This window comes from Zosterops lateralis (assembly GCF_965231275.1).
Source record: "Zosterops lateralis genome assembly, chromosome: 10".
NCBI classification, from domain to species: domain Eukaryota; kingdom Metazoa; phylum Chordata; class Aves; order Passeriformes; family Zosteropidae; genus Zosterops; species Zosterops lateralis.
Window position 1 is genome coordinate 17,290,762 of NC_139770.1, and position 24,889 is coordinate 17,315,650.

Sequence of the window (24,889 nt, forward strand, 5' to 3'; positions counted from 1 at the left end):
GGGCGGGCGGGGCGGCCGCGGGCTCTATAAAGGCCGGGCGGCGCCCGTGAGCTCCGGCCGAGCCGTGCGGGGCTGTGGGGCAGCGGCGGCCGCGGGCGGAGAGCAGCGGGAGGTGAGCGGGGCCGCCGGGCGCCGTGCGGGCGGATGGGGCCGGAACGGAGAGACGGGCGGGAGGGAGGGAGAGAGGGGAGCGCGGCACCGGGCGGAGGAACCGGGGAACCCAAAGTTTGGCTGCGGACAGCCCGGGGGCCGCGGGGTCGCTCCGGCGGCTCCCCGGGGTGCGCTGCTGTTACCTGCGCTCACAAGTGTCCCGGCACCGGGTGCGTGGGCGCTGTGCCGGGAGAGAGGCTGCTGGCGCGCTGAGTTTCTTCCTCTGCGTGCTGGCTTTTTGGGAGCGGGGAGGGTTCTCCCCCCAAGAGAAGCGGGTTTGAGGCTCGCAGCCCGCGGGTCGCAGCATCGCCAGCGCGGAGCGGGAGGCGCTTCGCTCCCGGTGCGGGAGAGGCGGCACAGCCCGGGCACCGGCTGCGCTGGGAGGGCTCGGAGACTGGAAGTTGCTCGCTTTCATTCGTGTCTCTTGTCTGCTCTGAGAGGGAGCTTGGCGGTGGTGTGCTAAATAAAAGTAATAAATCACAATTCGCTTAGTAACTGAAATTTTCTTGGCATTTCGGATGACAGAGTAACGGGGGAGAAGCAATTATTACGGTCATTGGCCTTTGGGGAGTAAGGGGTGATGTTCCGAAACTGTAACGGGGCTTGGATAGGGCTGGTGGCATCACGTTGTGTGCTGGAGCGGAGAACTGGTGAGCCAAAACCGACCTCACTTTGGAATGATACGGGAGCGGCTTCGTGTGTCGCGTTCTGGGAGGATTTGGAAATGCAGAGTCCTTTGTCTCTTGGTAAAACTGGTGCTTGATATTTTGGCTCAGTTTTGTGCAATGTTGGAGGATCTTAACAGGAAAATACCTTTGGAGAAACCATTATACTGACAGATAGGTGTTAAGATGTCAAATTTCCCATAAAACTAGGGAATATCTGTTTAGGGATTAGAAGCCTTAGTATAATTTATTTCTCTCCCCCTTTCTCACGCCTGTACATGATTCTGAACATGGTTTGGCTTTAGTGGTTGTAATCACATTCTTGGGCAACTTCCTGAAAAAGAAACCTGATAGAATGTTTTTTTTTTTCACTGCACTAAAAAATTACTTCTTCTTCCTTCACTTTCACTGGTGTGAACATTTAATAGTGTCTTGTCCCCAGCTTGCCATGGGAATTCATTCGAAGCCTGATTTCCTAGGGACTATTCACAAAACGTCCGTAGGTGTAAGCAGCTGTGCTGCCGTGGAGCTTCAGAGAGGCTGCAGACATCCTTGAGGAAAGTGAAAAGCAGCTGCACGCCTGCTGAGTGCTCAGATGAGTCTTTGGAGCGTGAGGAGAAGACCAATGCAAATAAAAAGGCAGAATTATTAAGTAGATTAATTCAGCTGCATATAAGATGTATTAGGTTGGAGATCTAGCATTTTGTGGGGTGTGATTAAACTCATGAGAATAGCAGCTGTTTGGCACAGGAGCAAACTTTGAGTGATGAATGCTAGTCCACAGCTTTTTACTATTACAGATGAGGTGTGTGTCAGACAACCTATAAGCAAATTGAGTCAAGTGCTCCTGAGCTGCTGGAAAGCAGCTTCACTGGGTATTGCTGTTTTATGTGCTCCCCAGGTATGAGGATGGTAGAAGAACTCTTTTTTGCTTTGATTGATGATATGGCCATCACTATAGTCACACATATATTTATATCTATATATAGCTCTATGTATCTCATGTGGGAGGCAATAAAAACTCATGTCAGAACAAAAAAGAAAACAGAAACCCGCAGTGGATTTTGTCTCAAGGTGTATACAGAAGTGTTGAAGCTTCTGTTTGGTGTTGTCATTGACAACCAGGAGAATAGCAACTCTTGGTGGCATGTGGAGACTTTTAGCCTGGGTGTCTAAATCACACAGGCAGAAACGTGTTCCTGACCTAGAGTTCCTTACCAGCATGTGTTAGGCAGAAAAATGTCAAGCAGGGAGCCCAGTAAGTTGCACCAGGTATTTTTAGACTAAATCAAAGAGAATGTGGCTGTATAAATACTGAAAAATAACCACCTCCCCTTACTCTAGGAGTTACAATGGATATGTATATAAATTACATGTATCCACAGCAAGGGATCAGTTCAGAGGGAGCTCTGGGTAGAGATTTGTGGTGGTGGGCACAGCATCTACCTGGTTTGTGCAGCTGGTTGTGGCTTTAGATTCTTGATAGGAACTACTGTGCTCATTCTTGAAAAAGCTGAGGCTTGGTGGAAGGTTTTTCTTGGAAGCTGGGATTAGGGTTGTCTGGCTGCTTGAATTGCTTAATCACAAGCATGCATGAAAGAGCATGCTTTTGTAATACTAATTATGGGGAAATTAATTCTAATCATCAAAACATTTCCAGTCAACTTGTTTTAACTGAATTCTGCAATTCTCTAGGGTCTAAGGTTTTATACATGAGAAGACAGGGAAAAGAGGGTAATCATCACTAATCTGTAAAGTGTTACTAGATACAGTCATCTTTACGTGCCTCTGGGCACCTTCCCAGTCACCTGTGGCATAGCTAACAAATCATGTTTGACAGCAAAGTGCTGGCCTGTAAGAACCTTGTAATTCAGTGCGCCTATACTAGCCATAAACATCTTTTGACTAAGTATAGTGATATAAAGAATTGCCTCTTTTTGGCTTTGAAGAGCAGGTAATGGTAGCATGGAGTAGTCAGTTACCTACATATAAATCGAAAGTATCAGTGTAAATGTAAAGATTCAGTGTAAGCTAGGGAACTATGAGAATATAAGAAGGTTTTTTTATTATTAAAGTAGATAGCCTTTTTGTGTAAAAACTAGAAAGCTGAGTATGTGCAACCATGTGCATGTTCAAGTGTGTCTCCTCTGTGATGGTTAAAGTGGTGGGAGGGGAGCAAAAAGAGGTGGTAGCATTCTGCAGCTGGACCTACACAAACCTCTAGGCTGGCATGCTATGGGGGGAAAAAAGCTGTCCTATGTTCTGCTTGTTCCTGTCTCTTTAGAGATAGACTCTAGTTCATACTTCTGTGAATAGTTCTGCAAGCAGAGCTGAGGTCTCTGCTGAAGTGAGAGCCAGTAATCATGGACTGGAAAAGTATGGGGCAATTTTAGTAGCAATGCTAGTATAAGCCATAGGTTCTTGAGCTGCTTATCATGGCCTTGAAATACACTTAAGTGCTAACTGAAATGCTTTCTAAATCCATTAGCACCTCTCCTTGAGCAGTGTCTGGAAAAACATGCGTTTTGGCAGTGGCTGTATCTGTTCTGTGGTCTGGTGTTCACCTTTAATGTACAGAAAGGTGTTTTTTTCCCCTTATTTTCAGGCTGAAATCAGAAGTTTCCTTATGCTGGGTTCCGATAATTGTGCCACAAAGCAGTTTAAGTATGAAAGCATATTCATCTTGTGGAATTATCTCCCTGTGTGAAGTGTCAGAATTGCTGACCATGCTCAGCCATGTGGTGTAAAGTGTGGGCTGCTGTTTTCATCCTGGGCTTTAGAAACAGCAGCCTGAAATTCTCTTCAGCATTATGGGACCATGAAAGCTGATGGCCAGTGAGTGCTGAACTGAAGAAGCCTGTTCAAGCCTGTGTATGTCTAGTGACTTTGGCATGCAGGTAGGTAGGTTTGTGAGAAATATGAGCTGCCAAGAGACTGTAAACCACAACAGTAAATCCCCCTGGAGTCTCCAGAAGCACTAGTGAGAAATGCTAGTACATTCTAGCTCTTAGTTTGGCTGATGATGGGGATATGAATTTATGTTCATCAGCTACGTAGCTTTGACCAAGCCTGTTTTTTTACTGAAATGCTTTCTGTATTATTTAACAACTTGCTCTTTAAGTTTCTGTTCTTGCAGAAGGGCATGTTGAGGTATTAGTGATGTTTGTCACTGCTTCTGAGATGGTTCTGTCATCTGATGTGAGCTGTAAGCTTCTGCTGGCCTGAGGCTGAATGGGGTTTGAGGTTTCTTGTTTGAATTAGGAGAGGGGCAGTTTCCCATTGGCTCTGACAGGTTACAGGGACAAAACCAAGAAGAGAACTGAACATAGCTAATTTTTCATCTTCAATTTTGTTATTCTGTAACTTTACATCCCTAAGCAATCTAAGAAATGCTATGTAGAAGTTGGTGCATTATTTGTTAGCTGTATGTCTCCATCTTGCTCTATACCCTCCTCTTCCAGAAAGAGTTGTTCATGTAGCTTTCTCAGCAGTTAAACAAGCTGAGGCCTCCAGCTGCTCTGGCAGCTCTATTGAAGAGGTTGCTTTCCCAGCTAATTGCCTACTTCCTCTGCAGAGGTTCGTCATCTGCATTACAGAAATAGTGATGGACTCTGTGGAGGCTCAGCCAACGCAGCTCACAACTCAGCCTACAAACTCTCAAGCTGAACTGGATCAGACAATTTAATATACCAGGTCACGACCTGCTCTTGGGAGAATTCTTGTGCATAGTTCATACTCAGTCGTCCCATTTTTTACTGTGGAAATTTCAGTCTTGCCTTCCCAGAAACCTGTAGTAAAGCCAGTGAGATCAGTCAGAAGTGAGGTCAGTTTAACAAAAAGTCTTTTCTTAAATACAGGTCATTAACTAGCTGGTAATTCTCTTATTAACTGGTTAATGTAAGTCTTCTTGCAGATGACTGAGGGGGTGTCTACATGAGCACGCAGATGGGGTTCCTAGCACAAGGCTTCATTCCTGCATCCTTACAGCATCTGGGACTTCTGATGCTCTTGTGGTTGGCTAGTTCTGCTTCTGGAGCTTTCTGGGGGAAAAAGATGAATATAAATAAGTGTCTGTGCTGTAAAGAGAAATGTGAATGTCCTTATCTTTCTTGGGTAACCTTCAAGCTAGGGCTGGAATGGCTGAGAAAAAGCCACTAAAAACTAGTATCTCATGTTCCTGTGAGCTTAGGTGTGTTTCAGTGATGCTGTCCTGGATACAGAAAGTCAATACACATTTTTCATCCTAAATGTTAGTAACTTGGCTACATTGCACTTTAAGGGTTATATTTGTTATCTAGTTTTTCAGATAAGGTTCCTAAATTAGATTGCAAATAGGAAGTGGTTGATTGCTGATGTTGTACAGTGTGATTAATAAATAAATGGCGAGTCACCTATTGCTCTGCAGATCTCCAGCCACAAGTCCAGTAATGGTTACAACAGTGTTCCTCATCTCTCCCGGTACTTTGTCATTTGGTAGCATTCCCTATGTACAAATGCCTAAAGTATCAGGTTTTGGCTATCAATGAGTTTGTGTAAGTGCAAGTTTTTATAAATGTCCTTGTTATGAACAGAGAATAATGAAGTACCAATTCATTTTTATAATGAAATGACTGTATTGACTGTATGTAACTTTAGAGAACTGCCAACACTGTTACTGCTGTAGTCTTTCCTCTTGAAGGATGAGGGATAAGTAAAAACTTACAATAATGCAAGTAATTCAATATTACTTGTATTATTTTAAGTGAGTTTTTTAAAAGTCCTCTTGGAAAATTGTTTCCCCATCTTCTGTTACCAGTTGGGCATCTCTAAACGCAGCATGCATTTGCTTTAGTTGGATGTTGTGTGGCTGTTAGATCCTGCCACCTCTCTTGGCTTCCCAGGAGTAATAAAGATGTTAATAATGGAAAAATAGTATGGCTCCATAGAAAGCCTAATTTTCAGTTTTGCTTTAAACCTTGACAGTACCATAGTATGTGGAGTGATGGGAGTTGTTCTTTGTAGCATTGTATAGTAGGAAATATAAGTGCCTCTTTTGTAGAGTAACCTAAACCTAAAAGTGAAATCAGAAGGCAAACAGTCGTCTCTCTTCCACTCTGCAGCAACTCACATGCCTTGTTAAAGCTCTGAAACATTAGCTCTTGGCTTAAGGACTCTGTTCTATACCTTTAGTGTTCTTTATTTCTTACACAGGTTTTTTCTTTGCTTGACATTTCTTTAAGTCCAAGTGTTACAGATATTGGTGTCTTAACCCTTCTGAAGGAGAGTGTGTCCTGAAAGATCTTGGCATTCATTCTTTTCCAATCACAGTTCCCAAGTGGCCATGGAGCCATCTCCACACATCTATTTCTATTCTCCCAGGCTGGTAGGTGGAAGAGGCAGGGTGTGTGTCACTGGCCAGCAGATTAAAAATGACTTGGGAAAAGAAGAACCAGATTTGTTTGCACTGCAAGAATGTAGTGGCCTGAGAGTCTGAGAATCTATCAGATGGCACCAAGAGACTTGCAACAAGTGAAAATGAGTAAGGGTACTGGGTTTCCCTTTAATATTTTTTTAAGGAAGAAAAGATGGTAAAATCCTAAAGCAGAGGTGGGACTTAGGGTGAAGGTGGTGGTGAGGTACCTGATATGACACCAGCCATTGTTAGTCCAGCACCCTTTGGACTGTTGACTTCATAAATCTGTTCTTACACAGCCTGTTGCCAAAGAATTAATACCCTGTACCTTGTTAGTGGGGCCTTGCAATGCTGTAGGCTTGCCTTTGGCTCCTAACAAGCCTGTGGTTGCATGGTGAGCATTGTTAATCTACAATAAATGTGGGCACTGGGGTTCCATGAGGCCTTTCTTGCTCAAAAAACCTCAAAACCTAAGAGTGAGTTTAGGCAAATGCTGTGATTGTTGAACCCCTGTTCCCTCTACTGGGGTGAGTCCAGAGTAGTGTATAGCCTCCCCACTGTGTTGTGAAACGCTGCTGTGCTCCCTCTTTTGGGGAAACTGGTTCTGCAGCATTAGTCTTGATGAGCTGACTGTTCCATGCTTGTTTCTTCATTATGTTAAAATACCCCCACTGCATAAAGAACTTAAGATCAATCAAACCACTTCTTTAATAAAGGGATACTAGTAAATTAAAAACATAATTCTCCTTAATCGTTCTCATACCCTAAGACTTGACACTAGATCTTGGAGAATTCTGTGGAAACTACTTTAAATACAGGAACAAATAATGCCTAGAAACTTTAGGAATTGTAGTTGAGCCTAAAGTAACAAGAGAACACATAAAATTTGAAAATTATGATAGAATTGTGCAATACCATAATTGTCTCCATAAGCCCTCTGCCCTGTCAACTGTATTTGCTTCATAAAGCAGAGCTAAATTTTAAATCATGTAGAAATGAGGGATGGAAGTAAAAGCAAATTATACATAAATGCCTATCTATGTTCTTGAAACTCTGAATAGTGCCTCTGTGGTTGTTGTACAGTCACAACTCAGCGGTGAAGTAAAAAACTCTGGTCAGCTTTGCATGCTGTGAAATTGGTCTTTCTAATTAACCACCATGAGCCACCACCAAATGCTGTAGAAGATAGATGTTGGTGAGAAAAATTAGTCTGGCTTGTGAACTGTAGACCCTGGTCATGAGGCTACAGATAGTTTGAAATGGAGCTTGTCTCTTTGCACTTTGTGCTGAACAGAAACTCCCAGAAACTGGTGGTGGTCAGGACTCTTCATAAAGAAGCACTGAACTCCAGCTTCCTGCTCATGTGGGAGCAGTGCTTGGACAGAGATGGTTCCTATGTGCGACCAGCTGGTTTTACAAGCTGGTGCTCTGCAGGGAAATTCCCACTTGGCAGGGGAGGCTGGTTGGACACAGCTGAACAAGCTTTCCAGAATGCACTTAAGACCTGAGAGAAATAGGAATAGCAGAGAAAGAATTATGGTTAGGAGAAGAAATCTTCAGAACCAGTACCATGCTTTTTGCATTCATGTGCAGTGCTGGCTGTTGTGCCTGAAGTCAGAGCAATGTATTAAGATGTAAAATTTTTTCTTTAAAAAACCCATCACTTCCAGCTTATCTCTGTGTACAAGTTGTTTGTATCTTGTTGGTGGTAACTTTCTCCTCTTCAGAGCACTGTGAGTGCTGAGCTGTTTAAACCCTAGCAATCATCCTTTCTTGGAAACGCTCTGCATATACTGAACTTTCCAGGTATTGAGTAATAATGGAAGGAGTTCTTAGATGAAAAGGGAGAGCCAACATTCAGGATGTACCAGAAAATGTGGAAGGAAGATGACACATTTCCCAGATCTGTCATGTGGAAGAGGCCAGAACTTCAGCAGGCTGAACTCAGGTTCAGGATGAGGAGAGGGTATTGAAGCTGAAGGCTTTGGTATGTAAGAAACTTAGGCAGAAGGGGAGTCAGACACACCTGTGAGGTGGGGGGAGGTGTGCCAAGAGGCTGGAGTGTTTTATCATGCTGCTAAGCAGGCACCAGCTGAAAAACAAGACCCAGCATATGACCTCCCCACTGCAACCAGAGTGGTTTCCTTGCTTGGGAGAAACAATTGCTGTGTGTTCAGCCAGCTCCTTTAATGACTGTTAACAAGTTTGGTTGAGTATTTATTCAGTCCTGCTGAAGAGAGTTGGTTAAATGCCTGAAGTGAAACTGCTTTCTTTCAGCTCATATGTCAATTGAAATAAGACTTTTAAATTAGTAGCCCAGATGACAGTGGCATAGAAACATCAACATCTCAGACTTGGAGAGAACCCTGAATATTTGTTCCAGGCTGACTTTCTCTGGTCACACAGGCTGCCCAGTGCCTGCCACGTGGGCCCAGGGGATCTGAGGTTTTTGGCTTAATACAGTGAGACCAGCAATGCTGTGAGACTGCTCTTCAATTTTAGTCCCTTTAGCTGTGCTTGCAGCTGTTTGGTTGCAGCTGTTTACAGAAGTGCTGTCTGGTGTCTAAACTTCCCTATGCTTGGTATGTCTTTAAAGAAATTACAGAATCAATCTCTCAACTGCAAGAAGGAGCCTTTTGGATTATAGATTATTGCTGTTTAAGTCAGGCTTCAAAATAAACACTTGGAGGTGTATCATAGTGCAGTCATTACAGATATCTAAAAATCTATGTACAGGTCATTATTTCATCCTCAATCACTGCAAAGTGTTCTTCAGCTTCTCTGGGACAGACCTTTTCTCCAACTTGGATATTAAATATGGATATTTTTTCTAATCATGTTTTTGCCTCTGATCTTGAACCAAACTAATTTCTCTTCTTCCTCTTGGGAAGACTGCAGCAGCTTGGTTTGGCTCTCTGAAAATGAAGTCCTTCCTAAGCTAGTTTTTTTGCTGTAGGAGGATCTTCATTGTTAGCAGTTTTTTGTGCCTGGGGCTGAAGATATGACTTTTCCCTGCTCCACCAATTGCTTTTCTAGACACAGATTAAACAGTCTGTATTAATACAACTTTGCTTTTGTAACAAGCATTCTATAAATGCAGGCTGAAAGCATCATGCCCACTTTGTTAAAATAACTACTTCCATGATAATTTCATCCAAAAATTTTAAACTAGGTATTATGGAGATGATCTGAATAGCTGAGCCTGGTGAGAGTTGAGTATCCTGCCCAGTGTGGTGTTTGCAACACCAGCATGAAGCTGAACTCATCCCAAGGTTGGTAGACTGAAGACTTTTCATCATCTGTCATGGAACAACAGAGAACCATCAGTGCACATAGGATGTGCTCTGCCTTACCCAGAGCTCTGTGCCTGGCTGGAAAAGTTGTCTAAAAGTTCTTTTGTGGCTTAGGCTAGGCTCTGCAGTTAGTTATAATAGAGTTATAAGTGGTACTTCAGTGAGATGTACAGGATTTGGGGTGGTGCTGTTCAGTGAGGCACGGGGAGTGGAGTTCTCAGTGTGCTTGCAGTGGAAGTGGCATCTCTCATGTGGATGAATGTGTGACACTGATCTGTTTTGCTCAGAAACTCTAGCATTAGGGTTAAGAACTGGATTTGCATAACAAATTGCAATGTATGATAACACTGGCTACGTTTCTTTGGGTTAGTAACAGTATTTCTATTGCATGTTGAGAAGTTTAAATTGTGGATGTTGTCCTTCCTGTAAGTGCTCAGTCTAAGAAGTGGGCAGCCTACCCTAAGGAGGGACTTTTTTTTCGATCCAACATCTTGCAAAAGCCTACATTTATGTAAATGAATTCGCCTATACACTTTCCTCCTTCTCAGTTAACTTTGTAAAAAATATAAAGGTCATAGGCAAAGAAATGCCTAGCTTGTATTTTTGTTTGGTTTGCTGAAGAATTAGATTCAGATTTAACTATCACTAAGTTTTTAGCTTCAGTGTTATGAAAGCTTGTTGAAAGCTTGTTGATATTCTGTATAGCAGGTCAGCTGTTTTCCATCCTACACATCATACATCCTTTTGGATTTCTTCTCCCAGCACTGTGCTTAAGCTGTTTCTTTCAGGATACGCAAATGCACTTCTTGGTACTGAACTGCATACAAGTTGAATTTACTGAAATCCATGATGGAAACTTCAGTTTACAGGGACACCACTTTGTCTCAAATATCCAATTATCTCCCCGGTTACCTGTTTAAGTTATGCAGTGGCCATAGCAGGGCCAAGCCAAGAAGTGACTGCTCCGTAACTTGTGATCAAAAGTGGTTTTACTCTTTTTCCATGCTCAGAGCACTGCATGACTGTATTTCACTTACTGAATAGGTGTCTGCTAGAGGTTGTGCTCCAAAACAGGGACCGACCCATGGTCTTAATGGTGTGTCAGGAGAGAGAGGTTAGGCAAATATGGAGAATTCTGGGGAAACCAGATGCAGGAGGTAATCAATTGAAAAAAAAATCCCCCAAAATTCTGCAGCAGTGGCCTTAGGAGCAGAGTTGGATTGTTTTGACAAGGCTTCACATGTCATCAGGAAAATGCAAGGCTGTCATGCTGAGTCTGTCAGGGAGTGACACCAGTGAAGTAGAAAACTTGGAGGTGTGCAATATATTCTGGGAAAGGCAAGGAGAGAAATGTCTGTCTTCAGCTAGGCTTGTGCAGATGAAGTAGGTAAATGAAATGAAACATTGTATTTGATTTCAAAGTGTCACTCCTGTCTCTGCCCTCCTAGTATGCTTCTTGCCATATAATGTGTCAAGGGTAGATTGCCCTCAAAATAGCCCGGTTTCCTCTGGTTCGCTGTCAGGATCAGGTGGAGCTGCCTTGGTCAAAAGCCTGGTTTTCAAATTGCAGCTCAAACTGTGCTGTGTGGTTGTCATCTGGTACTGTCCATCACTATGTGGGACAGGCTGTATTGCACCAACATGAACCGTTGCTTGTTTCTAAGTGCATCTAGTAAGACTTGGTAATAGTTTTAGGGCCTTGAAGTTTCTTTTTGCCAAGATACTAGGTTGAGATATAAGTCTGCTTAGTATTGAGATTAAGAATTTGTTTAAACTACCCCTTGGACTTCCAGGTTGGAGAGAAGAGATGCTCACCAAACCACCAAAGAAAACCCTAAAAGCTAGCCCTAAACGTAGCTTTTCTTGGAGTGCTTCCTGCAAAACAGCAGTATCAGTGTGGAGCTGCTGTCTGTGAAAGGAGGAGTCCTTGCCCTGAAGATCAAAACTAGATGTTTCAGATGGTTTGTGTTAGTATCAAAGAACACTGAAGAATATTCCTTAACAATTTAATTTTTTTTTTAAAGTGCAAGTTTACTTTCCCTTTCAGGGTGCTGGCTCTCTCCCCCATGACATTTTCTTGCTGTAGCTGGTGGTGAGGGGTGCAGGACAAACCTAGGAGTGACTCATGTAACCTGCCTCAGGGGGTCACAAACCCTGTCTGTGGTGATTGAGTTTTGCTCCTGCAGGTCACAGCTGCAGCTAGCCCAGGCCAGTCTAAATTTCGGACCAAGCTTGAATAGTTGCAGTAGATGGCTGATATGAAGCTTCTTTGGAAGGAATTGCACTTCCGACAGGAAGGAAGTGACTTCAGATATCCTTGGAGGATTAGTAGGTTGTTGGAAAAGACTTAATTATTGAGTGGGCTGTTACCCCATTTTGTAGGACAGTGTTTTCACTTTTTCTTGCACAACTTAAATCAGTCCAGCAAGTTCCTCTGGTCAGAAGTATAGTAAAGTTGGGTTTGGGGGAGAAGGATGTCTAAACTCCTGCATTATTGCATTTTCAGCATTTGGTTTATTCTGCAGTGACAAATTTCGACAAAGCCAACTTTGTCCCCTCAAATGGTGTAGAAGAAAGTGGAAATGCTGTATTTGTGGCTTTCAAGTGTTTTAGCACAGTTAAAGTACATGCTATTAAAAGATGATTAAACAAATCTGTACAAACACCAGCTGGCTTTCTGGTAGTCAAGTGCTCCAGCATGGTTTGAACTCACAGCGTAGGTAGGCTGGCGATAGCACAGCTCCTTGGGGTGCGTGGGAGGAGGCTGGGAATGACAAGGCTGTGGCTCTGCTGGGCCCCAGCACCCTGGGGTGCTGCACCTAGAAGAGCAAGTGTGCCAGGCTTGCTGCATAGGGGGCTCCAGGGCAGCAGAGACCTGTTTTTTGCATTTGTTATGCAGATAACACTTCATTCAGTGTACACCTCCTGCAGCCTTTGTGCTGAAGTCAGCTCGGTGAGGGAACAGGCTCCTGGCTGGTCTGGAAGAGGAAGTCAGGGCTGTCAACTGTGCAAATGAAATGTATTAAAAATGTTGTGAACAGGGAACATAATTCAGGGAAATTGGAGATTATTGCATGTTTCTCTAAGTATCTCTTTGCCCTCACAAAAAGAGTTGAATGCAGTTTCATGAGGAGGAAATACAGCCCCATAGTTACAGTGCTCAGCATTTGACATTTGGGCTTGGCTCTCTATAATCAGTTGCTGATGGGTCCTGAACAAAATGCTGCTGCTGCTTGTGGTTCAGTTTTTGGGAGCTCATGGGTAATGATACTGAATTCTGTCAGGTGTTAGACCTGCAGATGAAGATACACCCATTTTGAATGTTAACTTCATTCTGTATTCATTAGATGCTCAATTTTCATAAACGGAAAGGTACAGGTTAAAATCCACGTTCAACATTTGCATTTTAAAATCTAAAATTTTCCTCTACATTCCTATTATTGAGAATGGCAATTATGCAGCTAACTCTTATTGTTCCAGGCAGGTGTAAATTCCCACAACAGAAGGTCTGTTTGCATATATATATGTGCTTCTGTTCATTGCAGAAAATGATCTATGAGGTGTACTGTGCATCACATACTAGTGGGTGAGCACCATACCACAACACTTCTCAGCACTCCTTTACCATCAAGGGCAATCTGAATAGAGTGCCAAGGCTCACTTAGCTGAAACACAAAACTATCTGAACTTGGGTGTGGTGGGAGATAGTCTCCTGTCTTGGTGGCTTTTGTCCTTTATAGAGGCACTGATATCTAGCTATGTCATGATTATCACTGCATCTGGAAAGCCCTAGATTTAAAATCCTGGCAGTGGTAAGTAAAACACAGGTGTGAGTCCCATCGCCAGAGCTCTGAATTGTGTGGCACATGTGCAAGGCTTGCCTGCTCTTTAGTTAAAAAAGAACTTATGTTAAAAATGCTGTACTTGTGAAAGCTGACTTAACTTTCCTCTCTTGTTTTCTTACAGGTATCTCCAACCAAGAATCATGAACTGGCAGTTTTCACTCCTCTTTGTTCTTGGGACTTTAATGTCTGTATGTTCCCAGTTCAGTTTTTATCCTCTGGAGGAGCTTAGCTCTGACGTTGGAATCCAGGTCTTCAATCAAATAGTGAAAGCTAAGCCTCAGGACAATGTTGTTGTTTCTCCTCATGGGATTGCATCAGTGCTGGGGGTGTTGCAGCTGGGAGCTGATGGGAAGACAAAGAAGCAGCTGACAACTATGATGAGATACAGTGTGAATGGTCAGTGATCCTAAGGTGGTTTTGGGTGTATTTTGTCAGACTGTTCATGATGTATGAGATGGCTTTCAAAGTGTGGTAGATTGCATCATGCATCAATTAACTCTGTTTACTAAAGCACAAAATGGACATGCTTGAAGTTAATTGGCAATTTGAGCGTGGGCATGTACATATACCCAAACTGGCTTATAAGCAGCTTGGTTAATGACTTCAGGGCCCTGGCTAGAGCTGCCTTTGTCCTTGCCAAATTGGTATTCCAGAACAGGGTGGATGGTGGTCCAATGCTAGCTCTGCTCAGGAAGGTGGCAGTACTACATTTCAGGCTGTACTCAACAACCTTTAATATGCCACTCCTTAGATAACAGGGCAAGAGGATATTTCTTGGCACCTCACTGAAAGCAGTGCAAACTAACCATACAGTTGATAGTTTCACTTTGCTCTTCAGTTTTGTTTGTGTGTTTCTGCTGTCACAATCCCTGTATGTGTAGTTCCTGTAGTATCCTCTTCTTGAAATAGCCATTTCTGCTTGCCTGTGCCTGACACTGCATGCATCCGTGTTCGTATTCCTCTGCCAGTGTCTGCCCCTCCAGAGGGAGTAGGCTGAAGATTCTTACTGCTTTAATTTGCATGCTATTTTTGTGAGTGTTTGCCAGCAAGACTTTAACATCTTAGTGCCAGCATTCTGCCTTACTTCCAAGAATAGAAAACCCTCCAGGAGGTAAGTGTACATTTAAATCTTGAGCAGTATTGTCATATAACATGTTGTCATGCAACATGTTGTCCTGTCTTCATTTGCTTTGCTGTTTTGATCCTGGATTTAAAGTACAACAAAATGATTTGACACCTTAACATCTGAAAGATGTAGATTGAAATCTCTTCATGGGATAATCAGCTCTAAGGAACATTTGAATGCTCAAAATCTAAGTACTTGCAAAAACGTTAAAGCATTATATCAACTGGTTTTATTTGGCCTTCAGACTTCCTAATCCTGTGAGACACAGAGGTTCTCAAACACCTTTGAAGGTAGCCACTACCTGGTTAGAGACTTGTTATGTCCTTGCACAAGTTTCCCCTGCTCTTGTTCATGACTACCTTAAAGTCCTTTGGCAACTGTAGCAACTGCTGCTTTGGAAAGGTAATAGTTGAAAAGTATTTAATTTGTCTTTAGCTGTCTTTTAATGCAATTTAGCAGCTGGAAGCAAAGAGGAGAGCCAGCATCATGAGACCAGCCAGCTCTCCCCGGACCACCAGCAAGTGCTCCGTGGACCACCAGTGGTCCACAGAATACAGTTTGAGAACCTCTGTTATGGTATGTTCTCAAAAAGAATTTGCCCATAATATTGGAGAGTGAACATGTAGAGATTCATACCAGTGGTGCTGTTAAAGCATTTGTGATACATGAAACAGCAAAGCCATCTGAGGCTTTTTCTTACATGCAGCTGAGAGAATAACTCTGAACTAATTTATTCCTTTCATATCTCTTGTTTGTCTATGAGAAAGTAGCCAGGAAATGTTTCTGTCTAAAGAAATGTTTCTGGCTAAATTGTATTGGGAAACAGAGGAAACCCATTAATAACAGCCACCCAGGGATGCTGTTTGATACAGTGGCTGAACATGAAGCTGCCTGCCTGGCAGTGTGTAGACAAGCACTCCTTGGTAAGGTGTAACACGGGAGAACTGGCTGTGGTGAACATAGCAGTTCTGTGCTGCCATATGCTCTCCTTCTCACACAGTGAAGGAGCTAGCAAGCACTTCGTACAATCTGCTTTCAAGTCCCAAAGATCTTGACTAAGCACTGGAACCTACTACTTTCCCTTTCCCTTTTATTAGAGGCAAGCTCATGTGTTAAGAGATTAACTCCTGCTTGTAGCTGATTTAGGCCCAGACTTAGTCTTGAAGGAAACTAAAGCTCAACATGGAAGTTTATAATAAAGATCTTGATGGCTTCCTTTTTTCTGCAGTAAATGGAAAGAAAGAAAACATTTTTTGTTTTACATTCTGAGGCTCAAGACCAATTGTTATGCAAATTCTGCAGAGCTCAGAGTGAGCAGGCTGACCCTTTGACTTTTTGTCGTTGTCACAGAACTGACAAGTGGCCTGGCTTATAGGATATGAAATATTTTTGGAACAGTGTGTTCTGTGGAAGAGCATGACTTGTAGCTCTACACAAATATTTGAACCTCAGTATAATCCAAAGCACTGTCTGTAACACTCTGAGCAGACAGCTAGAGGTACAACAGGCATCATAGTGGAGGTTCATGTTTTTGCTGAGAACCAGTGGTGTTATGCAGATGAGACATCAGAAATGGGTATTTTGGAAGTCCTTTCAGGATGCTTGCTTTGGTCTTCTTTTTCTAGTCCAGCACTTAATGTCTGCCTCATGTCACTAATAGTTGCATATAAAGTAACTGTTGATTAATCAAGGTATTCTAAATTAAACTTGCTGTTTTTCCAACTAGGAGTTGGTAAAGCCTTAAAGAAGATAAACAGGCTGATAGTCTCAAAAAAGAATAAGGACATTGTAACAATTGCCAATGCAGTGTTTGCAAAGAGTGGCTTTAAAATGGAAGTGCCTTTTGTTACAAGGAACAAAGAGGTGTTTCAGTGCAATGTCAAGAGTGTGGACTTCGAGGACCCAAATGCAGCATGTGATTCCATCAACCAATGGGTGAAAAATGAAACAAGGGGTGAGTATTGATGAGTCCCTTTGTGCATGGCAGGGTAGTGTCTGAGACCACCAATTCAGATGGAAATACTGGAGAAAGATAGGGAGGTAGAGAAAGCTCTGTTCTGCAGCTCAGAATTGTCTTTTAGCTGGGATTTGTGTGATGTTTTAGAGCTGGTGGGTCAGGAACCAGCAGTCTTGTTGCCCCAGCAGATGTGCCTGTGTGGTGGCCTGGAGGGATGTGCTTGGGCTGTGTGTCCATCCATCCATGGGATCAGAGCAGCTTTCACTCTTGCTTGCATTCATGTAACTGGTGAGCAGTCCAAGCACAGTTGTCTGGGGTCCATGCTTTCTCAAACATAGATGCTTTCAGGCAACTCAGATGTTTTACTCTGTAAATCAGACTTACAGAAAGCTATAGGATAGTTCAGCTTTTGTTCTGACTGCCCTAAACTGTCCTAAGATATGACCTTATTCTCAGGACTCACGTTTAGTGGAGGATTCTTAACTAACCCTGGCTTGACAGAACTCCTGCTTCAAGCCTCTTGAACCAATTGTCAAGCTTACATATGCTAAAGCCAGAGACCAAGTTTTGCACCCAGTCTGGATGAACTATGTGTTTGATACTTTTTGGAGCTAAAACAAGTCCCTCCTGGATGTGAGGAGTGTGTTAATGATGTTGGATGTGGTATTTGTGAAATGAGGCTGACAAATTCTTTCTCGACCACATCACCAGTTTTGCATAGCAATGTTGTAAGCAGTGTGTGAATGGGGAGGTGTTTCACCTGAAACTATTCCACCTATTCCACATAGTCTTAGATCTGCTTTCATGCTGGAAAGGGTTGAGCCTTGTTAGTTGTTAAACCACCAGGCTATCAGTTAGCGAGATGTTTATTTCTAGTTATCCCAAAAGTTTGCTTTTTGACAGAGAATGCCATTGATTTTATGAGTTATAAATATATTGCCCCATGAGGAGCTGGCACACTTATGGGTCAAGGGACCTAAAGTAATAAATGCATCCGATTATTCAAAAAGTTGGTCAGTGTTTCAAGTGCAAATACTCAAGAATTCCTTTATTTCTTCTAGGTATGATTGATCAGGTTGTAGCTCCAGATGATATTGAAGGTAGTTTGACCAGACTCGTTTTAGTGAATGCTGTGTATTTCAAGGGCTTATGGAAATCAAGATTTCGACCTGAAAATACGAAGAAACGCCCATTTTATGGAGCTGATGGGAAGACCTACCAAGTTCCTATGCTGTCCCAGCTGTCCATCTTCCGCTGTGGTAAGCTCAATGACTCCAACTACCACCAACAGTGGATGTAGAATTTGCTCTTTCCTTTCAAACTGAAACAAGAGCTTGCTGTGCATGTGGTGTTTAATAGTACTACTTCTTGTAGCTGAATTAGATGGATTGTGTTGCAGAAGTGTCTCCTGCTGCTCAGGCATGGGCAGGTACTTAACCGTTGCCTTAAGGTTGGATACTTTGTCAAGCATTGTCTTATCCTTTGCCTTCAAAAGGGGAAGTCTGAAGTACCCAAATTGAGAAATTTGCATGTTAGTTAAGCTTCACAGTGAGAAAGAAAAGTGTGTGTTTATGAGGGCTGAGAATAAAGGAAAGCTGCCAACAGGTAGAATGGTAGAGGTTTATCTGATGGTGAGCTGTATATGAAAGATTGGAGTAGGATCAGTTTATATTTTTCTGCAGATAGAGAAATGGGACTTGCACAGTCTCAAGTCCTATGGGAGCCAGAGGAGCTGGCTTAGAATGTTGGCTATATCTCCTGAGGTGTGAAACTGCTCTTCAGACTGAGTCACAAGTGAAAAGAAGTTCAGCAGGTTCTGCCAGACTTCCATCAGAGACTCTCAGAGCTGACACCAGCATCTTGATGTGACTGACAGTGTACTTCAGAGCTCCAGTTTGCAGCCTTATGGGGATTTTAGTGGTCAAAGTAAGATGGATGCTCTGATTAAAATCTTGTGTTGCATCCTTCTAAGAAGTGCTGCCTGGAAGTTATTTCCATGTGTGCTGAATACAGTCTGAGAAATAGGCCTGAGAATACAGCTTGCTATAAATTTAAAAGCAAGACACACTGTGCTTTTAAATGCCTAGTTTTACTGTCAGTAGTGCTCAACTAATATTAGTAGACTTATGCTAAACAGCTGTGACTCTGTCCCAAACCAGTATATTAGAGCAGATGTAATGTAATACTTTAAGTGCTGAAAGTGTGAGCTGGGGGAGGTGGGAAAGCCTACTGCAGTATATACTAATTTTGGAGTTTCAAAGATGTTAATAACTTAAGGTGGGGCTTAGCAAGACTATTATCTTAAAGGGTTTTGACTTCTGATGCTGGTTATAATATCCATTATGTTGGCCTATGTTTAAGCTAAAGAAACTATTAAGGCTAAAAGGGAACAAAAATACTGCTGAGTTACTCATTTGCTGAGGACTCATTTGAGTTTTTGTATCTGGATTTTCTAAAACAGGGCTTCTATTTCATCCATGCTTGCAATAGGGTCTTTAAAAGTTTAAATATCTTAAGTATCTTCAATCCCATCAGCTGACTGAAGCTAAGCTCCCCTTCTGCCTCAGTAATGATAGTAGCATGTAGCAAATCAGGGAAGCAGCACTTACCTGTTGGACAGTTTGCCTTGTGTGACTGCCCTGGAGCTGACTTCTGCAACCAGTGTTAGATCTGTAGGCTCCAGTCTGACAACCACTGCCATAATAAAAGGAATTGTGAAACAGCCAACTTCGACATGGTTCCTGCAAAGCAGAGGTGCAGTACTGCCAGTTTTGTAGCAGTATGAGTTTAGGGCAGGTTTCATGACTCTTGGCAATAGGATTAAATTTGTAATGAAGCTGTTGATTTTCAGCTTGGGCTGACAAGTACAGATTTAGATGAAGAAAAGGGAAAGATAATAAGATCTTGCTGCTATCCTAAAACCTTGCCTGAAATACTGTCTGTAGTTAAACTGACAAATTTTAACTTGAAACTACTATAAAAAGCATTTGCTTCCCAGCCACATGCCAGAAATCTCACAGTAAGCAAAGGGAGCTTGGAGGAGGAGAGGGTTACTCAAAGACAGTCTTGCTGTAACTTGGATGCCTTGTTATCTCCCTCCATCTCAGCTAATTGGCCTCTTGCACTGCCTCGAAGTGGCTGCTTTCCACTATCTCAAAAGACTTCAGATTGCTTCCTAATCAGATCCTTATTAAGCAAGAAAATTAAGCAAATGCAACAGACTACTTCAGACAGGAACCAGGAGGTCCTCCAATAACTCTTGAAGGAACAAGCTTGTCTGCAAAATCTCTTCAGTTTGGAAAGATAGTCTGCTGCTATTTCTTGCCTTTTTTTTTTTTTTTTTTTTTTTTTTTTTTTTTTTTTTTTTTTTAAATTCTGAGTTTGCAGTTGGTTCTGGTACAGCTGAGATCTGAGGCAGAGTTCCAGCTAATTCACAGACCTGGTCACTTCTAACATAGCTGGCTTGCTACTCTGGGCTGGTGAGATTTGTCTGGGAAACAGTATGTATGTTAAATGAGTATTTTCTCCATGGTATCATCTGGTCTGTGTTTTATGTCATACTAGCATCCATACAGAGCCCGGCAGGAAGTCTGGGACTTGAGTTGGTTTTGTGATGTAGGCAAAGCTTTACTAACAGACCCTTCTAGCAGTAGTTGTCTTAAGGTAGAGATTTAAGGCTTTTTGGGCTGTGGGTCACTAATTTGTTTGAGCTTGTTTATTTCTATTTTTTTAGGCACTACAAGTACCCCGAATGAGCTGTGGTACAACATCATTGAGCTGCCATACCACGGGGAAATGATCAGCATGTTGATTGCACTGCCCACTGAAAGCACAACACCACTCTCTGCTATCATCCCCCACATCAGCACAAAAACAATAGGCAGCTGGATGACAACCATGGTAGCAAAAAGAGTGCAGGTTATTTTACCAAAGTAAGTACTTATATAATCCATTCCTTCTTCAGGGAGTATTTGGAGGGTTATTTATATGTATCTCATCTGATACAGGAGAAGGAGTACTTCAGGTGACTTTCCTGCATAATACCGATGTATTCTTTTTTTTGTTCCAATCAGATTCACAGCAGAAGCAGAAACAGACTTAAAGGAACCTCTGCAAGCACTTGGTATTACAGATATGTTTGACCAGTCAAAAGCAAACTTTGCAAAAATAACAAGTAAGTTATTTTTATTTTGTTTTAATTCATGGTGGTCCTTCATAGTTTCTAGCTCTGAATAAAGTGCTGCTTTACCAGTGCAGTTTTCTGCTTTCTCTTGGCTAAGTGTTGCCATGACATTGGAGCTGGTTTTATGTTGTAGCCAGCCAGGCATGACTGCTTGCTTCTGTTCAGCATTGCAGTGGCTTTTTTTCTTCCTTATCTTAGATTACAGCAGTAAATCATGCTGGTCAGCTTCTTAAGATTTGATACTGCAATCTGAGGGTCTCGAGCATTGTCTGAAATCTTTGGCAGGACTTAAAGAATACCATACCTTAGTCTGTAGCAAATACTGCAACTACAGTGTGTAACCTCCCTGAAGTATGTGTTTAGTGACTTTTTCTCGAGCTGTAAGAAAGCATGTGTGAAAAACAGTCACACTTTAAAGGACTGAACTAACTCAGAGCTGAAAATATTGGTATCTGAAAATGGGGTATAAACACTTTTGAACTCATGGCTGTAAAATGTCATCTTATTTCTCTTCTCTGCTTTCACTAAAATCTTGATTAGCTTCTATAGAACTGTCTAACCAAAAAGTTTACCTTGTGCTGGCTTAATTTGGAAACAAATTCCTGTGTTTCATTTGAAAGTAAGGTATGTTGCTAAGTGCTTTTTTTTCCACAGATATTGAGACACATGGGAGTGTAACTTAAATTCAGATAGCAAATTTTTTCAGGTTTTTTTAAATTAAAGCTAAAAATGCATGTGAGCACTTCTAACTTAAACCATCCATAGAAAAACTTAGTGGGGAGGAAGGAGGAGTAAGTTAGGTTATTCCCTATTTTTGTAATTACTCACTTAGTGGCTGTGTTCAAAGGTATTGTTCTGCACTGCAGCTTTGGGATTCCAGCAGGGTTGTAGCAGCTTTTAGTATTCTGAGCCATACTGACAAAACTGCTAAACTACTTCAGGACTCTCTCAATGAGTTTTACTGAAGGTGCTGTTCTCCTTGGGTCTTTCAGGAACAGAAGGTCTTCATGTATCTAATGTTCTGCAAAAGACAAAAATTGAAGTTAGTGAAGATGGAACCAAAGCTTCTGCAGCAACAAGTAAGCAATTGTACTAATAACTGTCAGACTTGGGAAAACGCCATAGAAGGCTATGGCACCAGGCAAAGATAGCCCACTAGGAGATCGCTGCAGCAATATGCTCAGACTGAGATCAGTTAATGGGTTTTATGTAATTTTTCAGAAAAATCTCAACTTCCAGTGTTGATCACTGTAAAAAATACTAACAGGCTTTCTTCTAGAGGAGTGTCTTCTCATAGTTTAGACTTTATATCAGACCACTGATAGCATGTTCTGGCTATCCAGGTTCCAAAGAGGAGTAAGATCTACAGCCTTTGGGTGACAACCCAAGACTTCCAGCTCTTTCTGAGTCTTAAATGCTTCCAATAAGAATATCATGTGATCTCTGTGGCTTTAAATGTCCAAGTTAGGTAGGTTTTAGGCATTTGTCTGCACCTATTCAAGCCTCTATATATATACACATGCATATATATATCTACAAGGAAACTTTACTTTGATAGAGTATATAATGCATTATGGTGCTTGATTTGTCTCACTCTAAACCTTTTTTTTTTTTTTTTGCAAGCTGCGATTTTAATAGCCAGGTCATCTCCTCCTTGGTTCATAGTAGACAGACCATTTGTATTTTTCATCCGGCACAATCCTACAGGTAAGCAGCATCTGTAAGTACTTTTTTGGCTCAGAAGTTGAGTATCAGCCATGTAATAGTGACAAAAGAAGTCTGGAACTACTGAATAACTATTTTAAAAAATTCCTGCAAGTGCATTTTTGTGCCTTTAATTTTAGATTATTTTATTGGGAATACAATTTGGAAAAGGGAAAAAAGAACATTTTGGCTGTCAAGTTAACAGAAACAAGCATAGCAGGTTTGTGAGTATAAAAGAAAAGCCTTTACTAGTCATAGTTCCACTGAGTGCAGGGGAAACAACTCTTTACTGATAGTGAATTGGTGAATAGGACCCAGCTTTCTGGACAATCTGGTAGTGAGGGCCAAGGCAGATTTGGGGGCCGAGGATCTGGGGTGCTGCTCCAGCCTGCTCTGAACGTGAGTGGTCCAATATAGTGCTCACGGCTTCTCTGTACTATGGGCTGACTCTGCAAGAACTGCCCTTCTTGCAGTGATGTGTATGATCAGTGTGGCTTTAGTGGGGAACAAGGAGCTGCTGCCAGCACTGGGGGAAAAGCTGGCAGCAGGCCCCATCCCAAGGTTCCACAGAGCATCAACAGGGCTGTGTGTCTCTAGAAATAGGAGCTGGCCACCTATCCAAACATGCACTGGGCTCACAGACTTGAGAGAGGCTGCACAAGACTGATGAGGTGGCTTGGGTGTGCTCTGTGGACTTAGTGGTTTCATGGAAAAGTTTAACTCTATTTACAGACTATGGTAATCCTTGTTTTTGTTTCATCCCTCAGGTACAATCTTGTTTATGGGACAAATAAACAAACCTTGAATGTGGCAAAGACTTTCTTCAAGAAGTAAACAGGCACACCCCTGTTCTGTTAAATATTTTGTACACTACTCTTTGACTTCACTCAAGAACTAGTTTTAACCACTGACTAGGTTTTGAAACAGGAGTCGACATAGTTCTGGCTTTGTGGGGAAAATACAGATTGAAAACTACAGTATCTCTTCAAAATGTCTAAAAGATTCTCTAAACTACTGAATGGTTACCTATGCTAACAGCTTCTGAGCTTTTTCTGTATCTACTAAGAATTTTATGTATGGCTTTTCGTGAGAGGATTTTAACAAAGAATGATAAATGTTTCTATTAATGTTGGTTTCTTCTTGTGTGTGGAAAAGGTTTAATTTTATAGATACCACCTATCAAGATTACTTTTGGTTTTTGAGTATCTTGGTACCTGGATATTCTTGGTAGAAATAGAATAAAAGTTCTAGCAGTTTTTATATAGTGCATGTATCACTGAGAGTTTTAAAACTAATGTGGTGTTCAATACACATCGCATTGTCCTGTCTCATTGTAATGTAAACTTGTCATTGCTAGTATACACTTTCTATTGGATTTAAATTTTATATTTGTTTTTGTACAAAGGAAAAAAATAAAAACTGCATTATGAACAGTCAATGTTGTGGATTGTGCATGTGCTGATAGATGTTGGGGTCCAGAGCCCTGTGTAATTGAGATTTACTTTTAAGAGTGAAAGGACCTGAAAATGGCCCCATGAGGGTATCTCAATGCACTGTTGGGGCCTTTCTTCCTGTTCCCTGTGGTGCAGTTTATATGCACATGAGCATATCTCTTCATGCCCCTTGCAGGACTTTCCTGGGTGCAAAACTTTTCAAAAGATAAGCAGTAGATCCCTTTGGCTTGTCACAAATGATTCTTTGTTGTGCTGCTTCTGTGGCAGCTGAGGGATTTGGGAGGTTAAGGTAAATCTTTGGCAGCTCTGAAGGGCGCACTCACAGGGAGAAGAGGCTGCTGCTCTCAGGGGAGAAATTCCTGCACCCTCAGTCCTGGTGGAAGTAGGTGACTGTAGCATGTATCCATAAAGGTGAGGGTGAATGAGTGTTGAGCCTCTTGATCAGGTAAGAAAACAGAAGAGAAAATGCTTCATGCTGAAAATACCCAAATGTGTTGTGCATGGCCAGTCCAAACCCCAGGCTGAGAGCTGATAATGCTGCCAGATATTGAGCCAATGTGCTTGCTTCTCTTCCTGCTTGAGTTGAACACTGCAATCATCAAGAAGAATAAATCTGTAGGTGTTTTATGGGATGTGTTAGCTGCCTACACCCAATCCATGTAAGCTGGGAAAAGGGATGCTCCTGCTGCATGCTGAGAGCTAGGTCTCCTGCAACAGGTGAATGGAGAAACTAGCATGGCCTCATTGTCTTCCTGTCTTGTTGAAGAGAAAGTGAACCTTGCAGGTGGGGAAGGAAAAAAGAAACTCAAAAGCAATAACCAAAAAAAACTAAATATGGGGATCATGTAACTAAAGGTTCTGGTGCTGAGCAGGAGAGCTCTCCTGGCTAACCTGGCCACACTTGCCTTCAGTTCCTTGTATCTCATGGAGGAAAGGAGTACAAGTAACAGAATAGTTACTGAGTTGTAAACAATTACAATGACATTTGCATTGCATCTCTCTTGGATATGGTTTGTCCTGCAAGAATAGAAAAATGTTGCCTCACAGAAACTGCAGAGCCAGGACCTGAGCTGGACTTAATTCACACACATATTGTATTCTTTTTTTTGACTGCTAGGAT

General features: G+C 42.1%; 1 protein-coding gene across 1 annotated transcript; it reads left to right on the forward strand.

Annotated features, from left to right (window-relative positions):
- Positions 1-50: 50 nt before the first annotated feature.
- On the forward strand, positions 51-23,753 carry SERPINE2 (serpin family E member 2). The gene is made up of 9 exons (XM_083869027.1): positions 51-112; positions 13,467-13,741; positions 16,198-16,425; positions 17,490-17,687; positions 20,162-20,360; positions 20,502-20,602; positions 21,604-21,690; positions 22,235-22,318; positions 23,083-23,753. Exons 2-9 carry the CDS (start codon positions 13,486-13,488, stop codon positions 23,118-23,120), a joined length of 1,191 nt encoding a protein of 396 aa, XP_083725153.1. The 5' UTR covers positions 51-112; positions 13,467-13,485; the 3' UTR covers positions 23,121-23,753.
- The last annotated feature ends 1,136 nt before the right edge of the window (positions 23,754-24,889 follow it).

What these genes read in the sequence shown, in the direction of transcription:
- SERPINE2 (XM_083869027.1), top strand. Translation starts at nt 13,486, where the DNA reads ATGAACTGGCAGTTTTCACTCCTCTTTGTTCTTGGGACTTTAATGTCT. An exon ending in GATGAGATACAGTGTGAATG is followed by an intron (nt 13,742 to 16,197) that starts GTCAGTGATCCT and finishes TTTTCCAACTAG; the next exon opens with GAGTTGGTAAAGCCTTAAAG. An exon ending in GTGCAGGTTATTTTACCAAA is followed by an intron (nt 20,361 to 20,501) that starts GTAAGTACTTAT and finishes TGTTCCAATCAG; the next exon opens with ATTCACAGCAGAAGCAGAAA.